We start from the raw sequence: 10,096 nt of genomic DNA on the forward strand, positions 1-10,096 counted from the left end.
TTAAACAGGGAAACTTTGCAATTGATGTCCCTTATCTCTGGAACATCCTGCCAAGAAATAAAATTTGACTATCAATAGGGCATTGAATCCCATTTATTACAATCTGCTTTTAATTAAGATGCTGTGCTGAATTTATAAAATAGTGAATATGCTGCTGTATTTCTAAATTACGAATATTAGAGTTATGGGACAACCAAAATCTGTTGAATCCTATGTTTTGCTCTCCTGATGATCAGCTACACATTTTAGGAAAGCACAATTTGGGATGTGAAATACTAGGCCTAAGATAAACCAATAGTTATTTAATTGGATAAATTAATTATTTCAGTTACCTGTTTAAAGTACTTCCAAATAAGCCTGTGTGCCAGCTTTCTCCTTCCTAGTATTCTACAGAAATGTTGACATCTACAACTTCTATCAACTCAAACCAGTATTCTCTTTGGAAATGATGGATGTTATACTCTGAGACCTTCTCAAGGTCAAAGTATTACATCATGGTCACTATGTTCCATCTTCATGTATCATTTGTTCATTGAATTGATGCCCAGCACCAATCTTCTACTAAGAAATGTTATTTTATGGAAAATACATGTATGTGTTTTATCACATTGACAGAGATAAAATGCATTTTACTTTATTATTTAAATGACACCCATCTCACTACCCAGATTTAAAGCCTCATTAAACATGTTTTAAAACACAGTTGAAGAGTTTGCCCAGGATAAAAATATTTTTGTCTATTCCAGAAAAATGGAAAAAATGCTAACCTTATTTCTTTTGGCAATGAGCTCCAAAACCTGGAGAGCAACTCTTATGAAGGCTGTTTTGTTCATTCTTTCCGAGCATCTTGAGAGTAGTAAGATCAACATAAGAGTTTGCTTTTGGAAAATGTTATATTGGAGTAGGCTTAAAAGAAACAACACTGCCTTTCAAAACATGTCATCTGTAATAACAGAGCACTGTATAATTCTTAATCAAGATTTTGCTTAAAAACTATTTTGCTTAAAAACAGGCACACAATATGAGCTATTTTAACAAGAAAGTTTTAGGCAGCTTTGAATAGTTTTCTGCAACAGTCAAGCCACTGCTTTCTGGATAGCTGTTTCCACATAATTAGGTAGATTTTCTGGTGAGCTGTAGAATTTGAATCTGCAGTTAAACAGTCATCTAAACACCCGGCTCTGCAGGGGGCCATTAACTCACAGAAAGTTCTGTTCACATTTTTCTATGCTCAATGCTGGTTTAGGATGAGGAAAGATGCTACGGTCCCGGATGCCCAGTGTCTCAGCAGGTGGCGACTATGGCAAAGGACTTTTCGGCAGGGAAATGGGACCTTTGCAAGATCAGCTTCGCCATGGAGAATACGACTTACTCAAGTGTGCTCCCATGTTGGAAAGTGACTTTGTGCAGGTATGTCTAGAGATGATTTTTGATTGCCAGAGGTTTGTTAGTTTTATCACTTGCCTCCAACTGCTATATTCAACGTGTTTTTAAAAATTAACTTTCTAATAGCAGAACTAAGCAACTTATAGCAAATTCTATAAGCTCCAACAATGGAACCAGAAGCAGCTTCTGAGCGGATGAAGATCATTCCCCAGATGGGACCTTCCAAGTCATCCATTTCCCCTTCCCCCCTCCCATTTGCTCAGGTGCCTTTCCACTGATTTCTGCAGTGGAAAAACCCTGGGACTACATATCCTCTCTGTCATATCATCAAAAAAAATGTATAAATTGAGGGTGTTTTATTGAAGGAAAAAAAGGGGGGAATCTAAACAGTAGTAGAAGCAAAGCGGGGGGGGGGGGAAACCTCCTAAAAACAGATATTTTGTACTTTTTCTCCTAAAGGTTCTAGATTCTTCCTTTAAAGACAACTTTATCATGTAAAAAACTCACTAAATGTTTCTTCTCAGAAAAGAAGATTTTAGATTGGCATTTTACATTGTAGAATTCTTCTTGATAAAGGAACTATCCAAAATGTGTAGGAAATAATCCAGGACATCCAGTACAACAGCTGTTTCTGTGTTTTATCAGTTTGATCATGGCATATAGAAATTTAGCAGATGAAGGGTTGTCATTTTCGGCACCAGAATATGGTGATAAGAGCTGGAGCTAATTTGTTTCCTGCTTGCCAGGCTGCAATTCAAGAGCAAGGAAGAGTAACAAGAAAATAGAGGATGACTGTAGGAACACCATTTTCCCCTCAGAAAGGAGAATGAGAAATTTTAAGCCTTCATGGTGCCTTAAATGGATGCAATGCTGTTTATCAGCCAAGAGCAACATTCACAGCTGAAAATGTGCTGATTCTTCTTGATCCTGGAATCAGTTTTCTACAACCAATTATGTTGGTAGCATTTAGGAAGACACCTGTCCTTTCTTAAGAGGCGCCACAACCTTTACGCCACAACTTTTGGAGAGGTTGAACAGATCATGCATATGCCTCTCTTTCTCCTCACTGCCTCACATTCCAGAAAAAAGCTGCATTTGTGGAATTTCTGCCCTCATGGGAGCGTGAGAAAATAATGAAGTCTGTCAAATGGCAGTGAAAACAAACGGTGAAGGCAGCTTTTCCGCCTCTAACAGCAACCTTGATTTTAATAAATTAGCAAGTGAAGATGTAATATTTGGCTATAATAAGTGTTACTATCTGATAATAAGCCAGAGAGCAAGTGGCTAATAAAAGGATAAGTAAGAGGGCCTGTTTAAAAAACTGTAATTTTAATCATGAAGAGTCAACGTCCTGCTCATTCTAAGGTTAATTTGAAGAGATAAAGCCAAGTTAGGTAAGGTGATAGATAACTAGGATTCAAATATTTAAAATATGGTTTGGTTTGTTTAATAGAAAACAGAGTGAAATAGAGTGATAGACTAGAAGACGGTAAACTCTACTACTGTCACAGAGGCTGCCCAGCTGCTTACTCTTCAAATATATTGGAACTAGAACTCCCATCCTCCACATCAGCATAGCCACTGGAGGCTGAAAGTGATTGGAGTTGAGTACCCTGTGGAAGGGTATCACTAGAGATTTACGTGCTTGCTGTTGTGATTCCGTGCCAGCCTGTGATCACGGCAGCTGGGGAATCAGAGGAGGAGGAGGAGGGGGGCCTGGGGAGCCATCAGAGTTGGAGGAAGGCTGTGATGAGGTACAAGACTTACAAAGTGAGGAAGAACCTGGCCCCTCCACTCGTGATCAAGCTGAAAGCCAGCTGTGCTGGGAGGCTGAGTCAGACTCAGAGGAAGCACAGCTGGAAGACCTGAGACACATGTAAACATAGACAGGTCACACAAGTAAATCAGAGGGAGGCAATGGGGTGGCTCCAGTGGAAACGGAGAAAGCTGTGAGAAGGCACATCTTGGGGGCTGCGTAACAAAAAGGGAAGGTGTGGGCAGGGCTGGTTGCCGCAGGCAACCACTTGCAAAGAACTTCTGTGTCAAGAGATAATCATCTGTTTATTTTACCAGTGAGTTATTTCCTCTTTTGGCTCCTGCTCCGTTTTGTTTGTAGACAAGATCTGCATCTCAAATAAAAAAGGGATCATTTTTCCAGTCTACTGTTAAAAGAGGGGTTGCCTTGTGAAGTAACAAGGACGTACGTAGGCTGGGACAGAACACTTACACTCCATTTCTAAAGGAAGCCTGGATGGATGCATAGAGCTTAAACTTCTGAATAGGAAGATCCATTGTTCCTATTTGATTCACCTAGAACCAAGAAATGTTTACAAAATTAAAATCTTCAGAAACTCTATTGTGGGTTATTTCCCTGAAATTCTGTAGGGAAGTGTCACCTGCTTATTTGCCTTCGCAAAAGAGCTGTCTCTGCATTAATCCCATCTTGTTCTCTGCAGATTAGCAAACGAGGAGAAATGATTGACGTGCACAATCAAATTCAGACAATGACTGTTGCAGTAGCCTGCACAAGCCCCAGTCTGCTGGTCCCCAATGTATTACTTCTGGCTCGCCCCCTCTTTCCTCCTGAAGAGCCTCCTCCAAAGCTTAAATCCTTCTTTCATCCCCACCGCCCAGCTAACAGATATGAGCTTACCAGGTGGGTTTAGTTTTTCTCTGTAAGACAGGCTGAGATGTAGTCTCATCTTTCTCTTATCTTCTATAGATTGGCACCTCTTTTTATTGACTGAGTTTACCTATTTTCTGTAGAGGTAAGAATCAAATAGACCAAGACAGTGTGAGATTATCACTGAAAATGTTGGCGTGCTAGTGCCATTTTACATGATCTTAACAAATGTAGTGCCAATTGTACATTTTGAACATTTTTTTCTCTCATTTACTAAGGGATGATTTAATTATTTCATTGCATTAGCTCAAGACGGATTGCAGAATGTATTAAAAATGGTCGAATTGCTTTAATTTAATGAAATGTACTGAACAAAACAACAGCTTTCAAATAGTAAAATTATTCACTGGTGTTCTAATAGCTGTAAATATCGAAAAGTTGTGTAAGTCACTGTATACTATATTCCATGACCCTTGTCTTCCTCCACATCTTGCAGGCTTTTTCCTCTGTGTCTGGTGAGGATCTCAATCCACAATCCAGAAAAGCAGCAGCTACGATTCAAACTGGCAAGTGGCCGTACCTTTTACATGCAGCTCTGTCCCCAACCTGGCACCCAAGAAGATATCTTTGGTCTGTGGGTCAAGGTGGTCAATATGCTGCGATCACCTTTAGACTTGAACATAAAATCTCACCGCAAGACCAAACGTGAAACCTCCAGGTCAAAGGTGTACTGTCTTTCTACTGCTAACTTTTATTTGTTTTTATATCATCAATGGAATGGCATGTCAGGGAATAATGTACGCAAAGGGGATCATTCCATGACATTTGTAGTCCAAGAGTTGACAGAAGGAAGGGAAGAAACATAGAAAGCTGTTTTAGAAGAAGTCTTTCCCAAGCCAACTTAAGGTTACTGTATGGTTGAAAAGGATTCCAAAAACGATGCACAGGATGTATTTGTTCAGATCTTTCTGTTTCTTGTCTGTTTCAGAGTCCAGCAGGATCCTTAAATGCAGAAGAAAAAGTGAGTGTACAGAGTGTATACTTAGCATCTGGAACACCCAGCCTTATCCATACAGAGCTTGGAAGCAGACAAAGCCTGATTATGTCCATGGAGAGCCTGCCAACCTCCCAAGGGCCCAGCTGGTCTCCCATTGCTAGTGAAGAAAAGGTATTTGACTTTCCACTGGTAGAGGGAAGGAGGTCACCACCACAGCCTTTTGAAAGACCTCCCAGTCGCAAGAGCCAAGGCAGTAGGAAGGAGAGGGCTGCAAGCACTACTTCTTCAAAAAGGTATCCAGTTTATTTATGACCATATTTCTTTATTATCATAATAAAAAAAACCTGAATTTCAAATGGGGAGGTCAAGAGAACTTGCTGCTTTTTGATAGGGTTTTAGTCCTAACCCACCAAACAACCATAGCTGAAGTAATAGTTGCATGGGGACAGCTGCTAAAGCAAGGGAGGTGTCCTGATTAGAAGTGAGACCTTTCAGATACTGCTCAGTGACAGTTCCCAGCAATTCAGCAAGCATAGCCAAGATATTTCATGTTGACATTCAGCAGCATCTGGAAGGTTTGTAATTTCCCCCTCTTGATGTTCCTGATAACCAGAACTGGAAAGATTTCACTCCACATTTCTGTTCAGCTATGAAGTCCTCAGTTGATATGATATCCTCTAGAAGTGTTCATCCACAGCTTCCATCATTTCTAGAACGTAATTGGGGGTGTAACCTAACATACTGAAGGGTACCTGTTGGGAAAGCTTACTGTAAAAAAAGGGAATACACTACACTGGAGTCATAAATCTGATTTATTTGCAGTTTGAACCAAGCATAGCCTCTGATCAGATATAAAAAGTAGATTTTGTTCTGTTTCCATCACAAAGGGCAAGTGTAGCCATCAGCCTGATAAAAGTTGTAAATTCTGGCACAGATGATGCAAGACAGACTTGAGGATGACTGGGTTGGATTTCTAGCACACCTTCTTTGTGGTTCTGCTTTCTATATAAAGCACATTGCGTTGAGTAGCTATTTGGGGATCTGAATATTGCAGTCCAGGACACAACTGGAGGGCAAAGATTGGGAAGGTCTGCAGCAAAAGGGGCTTGGCTCTTCAGCCCAAAACAAGCTTTTCAATGTGATTAAAGGAAAAAAGCTTAAGGGGCTTCCCGTGAAGAGTTTGAGAAGACTGAAATACTTTGTTGGGGACTGTTCTTTCAGGAAAACCAGTAAGAGTGGCAGAGCAAACAGAAAGAAATCGCCCCAGAAAGGTAAGACAGACTGTCATCCAAATGTCCCTGCCCCTATGGCTGCTTATTGTTGAGGTATGCTCCAGATGATAGCCAGCATCAGGCTTGCATCATTCATCTCCCAACAGTTGTCATTCCTGGGGGGTGGCTCATTTCCATGTTATTCCCCTAACATGTGAACTTGGGAGAGCTAATTTTTTAAAATAATCCAACCGCCAGCCAACTGCCCTTGCCCTCAACACCACATGGGAAGCTGAAGGAGCATTTTATTTTGTTCCCCTTGTTTCTCTGCAGATTCAGCCCGGAAGTCCAGTAAGATCCTCTCCCTTATCACTTTCTGTTCCTGGGGGAACTGGCGGAGAAGCAAATCCCGAGGCAAAGGAAAGAAACGCTGATCAAAAGGCAGACCTTCAGTGGAAGAGCATCTTTTCCATCTCATTGTAATAAAAAAAACTGGTTTTCAAATGAGTTTTTTCAGAGTGTGTTGTGTAGGTAGAAATGCCAGGCTAGTACTGCCACCATAACACCAGGTGACACTGGCCGGTCGTTCTGGTTGGCGGGAAATACTGTATACAACACCGGGTTGGGTGTTACCTGGCTGGTGGGAAAATAGAGGAACCGGGTTGGTAGATTGCATGGGCATCAGTAGGACATAAGAGGATACCGGGGAGTTGGGGACTCAGTTCCATCTTGTAATCAATAAAGGCATCTTATACTATGTTCCCCTTTATGGATTACTGCCTTGTCGTGGCAAAGGGGCTTGCGTAATTCAATGAAGCTATGAGCTATGCTGTGCAGGGCCACCCAAGATGGACAGGTCATAGCAGAGAGTTCTGACAAAACGTGATCCACTGGAGAAGGAAATGGCAACCCACTCCAGTATCTTTGCCATGAAAACCCTATGGACAGTACCAGCAAAACGATATGACGCTGGAAGATGAGCCCCTCAGGTCGGAAGGCGTCCAATATGCTACTGGGGAAGAGCAGAGGGCTAGTACTAGTAGCGCCAGAAAGAATGAAGCGACTGGGCCAAAGCCGAAAGGACGCTCAGCTGTGGATATGTCGTGGTGAAAGGAAAGTCCGATGCTGTAAATATTTTTTCTCCATAGGAACCTGGAATGTAAGATCCATGAATCAAGGAAAGCTGGACGTGGTCAAACAAGAGATGACAAGACTGAACATCGACATCTTAGGTATCAGCGAACTAAAATGGACAAGAATGGGTGAATTTAATTCAGATGACCATCAGGTATACTACTGCGGGCAAGAATCCCTCAGAAGAAATGGAGTAACCTTCATAGTCAATAAAAGAGTAGGAAAAGCAATACTGGGATACAATCCTCAAAATGACAGAATGATCTCAGTTCGAATCCAAGGCAAACCATTCAATATCACAGTAGTCCAAGTCTATGCCCCAACCACCGGTGCTGAAGAGGATGAAATTGATCGGTTCTATGAAGCCCTACAGCACCTTATAGAACTAACACCCAAAAATGATGTCCTTATCATCATGGGGGATTGGAATGCTAAAGTAGGAAGCCAAAAGATAACCGGAATAACAGGCAAGTTTGGCCTTGGAGTACAAAATGAAGCAGGGCACAGGCTGATAGAATTTTGTCAAGAGAATACGATGGTCAAAGCAAACACTCTTTTCCAACAACCCAAGAGACGGCTCTACACATGGACATCACCAGACGGTCAACACAGAAATCAGATTGACTATATGCTCTGCAGCCAAAGATGGAGAAGCTCTATACAGTCAGTAAAAACAAGACCAGGAGCTGACTGTGGCTCAGACCATGAGCTTCTTGTTGCAAAGTTTAGGCTTAAACTGAAGAAAGTAGGGAAAAGCACCAGGCCAGTCAGGTATGAATTAAATCATATCCCCATTGAATATACAGTAGAGGTGACAAATAGATTTAAGGAATTAGATCTGATAGACAGGGTGCCTGAAGAACTATGGACAGAGGTTCGCAACATTGTACAAGAGGTAGCAACCAAAACCATCCCAAAGAAAAAGAAATGCAAGAAAGCAAAATGGCTGTCTGAGGAAGCTTTGCAAATAGCTGAGGAAAGGAGGGAAGCAAAAGGCAAGGGAGAAAAAGAAAGATACGCCCAATTGAATGCAGAATTCCAGAGAATAGCTAGAAGAGATAAGAATGCCTTCTTAAATGAACAGTGCAAAGAAATAGAAGAAAACAATAGAATAGGGAGGACCAGAGATCTTTTCAAGAAAATTGGAGAGATGAAGGGAACGTTCAATGCAAAAATGGGCATGATAAAGGACCAAAATGACAGGGACCTAACAGAGGCAGAAGAGATTAAGAAGAGATGGCAAAATTACACAGAAGAACTATACAAGAATGAGCTTAACGTCCCTGATAATCACAATGAGGTGGTCACTGACCTCGAGCCAGACATCTTGGAATGTGAAGTGAAGTGGGCCTTAGAAAAGCTGAGCAACAACAAAGCTAGTGGAGATGACAGTATTCCAGCTGAGCTATTCAAAATCTTAAAAGGCGATGCAGTAAAAGTGCTACACTCAATTTGCCAGCAAATTTGGAAAACTCAACAGTGGCCACAGGATTGGAAAAGATCAGTTTACATTCCAATTCCAAAGAAAGGCAGTGCCAAAGAATGTTCAAACTATCGCACCATTGCACTCATTTCTCATGCTAGTAAAGTTATGCTTAAAATCCTACAAGCTAGACTCCAGCAGTATGTGGATCGAGAACTACCAGAAGTACAGGCAGGATTTCGAAGAGGCAGAGGAACTAGAGATCAAATAGCCAACATACGCTGGATCATGGAGAAAGCTAGAGAGTTCCAGAAAAACATCTACTTCTGCTTCATTGACTATTGTGTGGATTATAACAAACTGTGGCAAGTTCTTAAAGAGATGGGAGTACCAGAACATCTTATTTGTCTCTTGAGAAACCTATATGCGGGCCAAGAAGCAACAGTGAGAACTGGGCACGGAACCACTCATTGGTTCCAAATTGGGAAAGGAGTCCGGCAAGGCTGTATACTGTCGCCTTGCCTATTTAACTTATATGCAGAGCACATCATGAGAAAGGCAGGGCTAGATGAATCAAAAGTTGGAATTAAGATTGCTGTAAGAAATATCAACAACCTAAGATATGCAGATGATACCACTCTAATGGCAGAAAGAGAAGAGGAACTGAAGAGTCTCTTGTTGCGAGTGAAGAAGGAGAGTGCAAAAGTTGGGTTGAAACTAAACATTAAGAAAACCAAGATCATGGCATCCGGCCCTCTCAATTCCTGGCAAATAGATGGGGAAGAAATGGAGGTAGTGACAGATTTTATTTTCCTGGGCTCCAAGATCACTGCAGATGGGGACTGTAGTCAAGAAATTAAAAGACGCTTGCTCCTCGGGAGGAAAGCCATGGCAAATCTAGACAGCACACTAAAAAGCAGAGACATCACCCTGTCAACAAAAGTGCGTATAGTCAAGGCTATGGTCTTCCCAGTTGCAATGTATGGCAGTGAAAGTTGGACCATAAGAAAGGCTGAGCGCAAAAGAATTGAGGCCTTTGAACTCTGGTGCTGGAGAAGACTCCTGCGAGTCCCTTGGACTGCAAGGCGATCAAACCGGTCAGTCCTAGAGGAGATCAACCCTGACTGCTCTTTAGAAGGCCAGATCCTGAAGCTAAAACTCAAATACTTTGGCCACCTAATAAGAAGGAAGGACTCACTGGAGAAGAGCCTAATGCTGGGAAAGATTGAGGGCAATAGAAGAAGGGGACGACAGAGAATGAGGTGGCTGGATGGAGTCACTGAAGCAGTAGGCGTGAGCTTAGATGGACTCCAGAAGATGGC

The 10,096-nt window shown here is 41.8% G+C and overlaps 1 protein-coding gene across 1 annotated transcript; it reads left to right on the forward strand.

Annotated features, from left to right (window-relative positions):
* The first annotated feature begins 1,308 nt into the window (after positions 1-1,308).
* On the forward strand, positions 1,309-6,682 carry LOC308677319 (uncharacterized protein). The gene is made up of 6 exons (XM_081343589.1): positions 1,309-1,410; positions 3,843-4,042; positions 4,506-4,734; positions 4,998-5,299; positions 6,228-6,277; positions 6,551-6,682. The coding sequence occupies exons 1-6, from the start codon at positions 1,327-1,329 to the stop codon at positions 6,649-6,651; spliced, it is 966 nt and encodes a 321-aa protein (XP_081199715.1). The 5' UTR covers positions 1,309-1,326; the 3' UTR covers positions 6,652-6,682.
* Positions 6,683-10,096: the final 3,414 nt, after the last annotated feature.

This window comes from Vipera berus (assembly GCF_964194415.1).
Source record: "Vipera berus genome assembly, chromosome: Z".
NCBI classification, from domain to species: domain Eukaryota; kingdom Metazoa; phylum Chordata; class Lepidosauria; order Squamata; family Viperidae; genus Vipera; species Vipera berus.

What these genes read in the sequence shown, in the direction of transcription:
- LOC308677319 (XM_081343589.1), top strand. Translation starts at nt 1,327, where the DNA reads ATGGGACCTTTGCAAGATCAGCTTCGCCATGGAGAATACGACTTACTC. An exon ending in AACAGATATGAGCTTACCAG is followed by an intron (nt 4,043 to 4,505) that starts GTGGGTTTAGTT and finishes CACATCTTGCAG; the next exon opens with GCTTTTTCCTCTGTGTCTGG. An exon ending in GTGAAACCTCCAGGTCAAAG is followed by an intron (nt 4,735 to 4,997) that starts GTGTACTGTCTT and finishes TGTCTGTTTCAG; the next exon opens with AGTCCAGCAGGATCCTTAAA.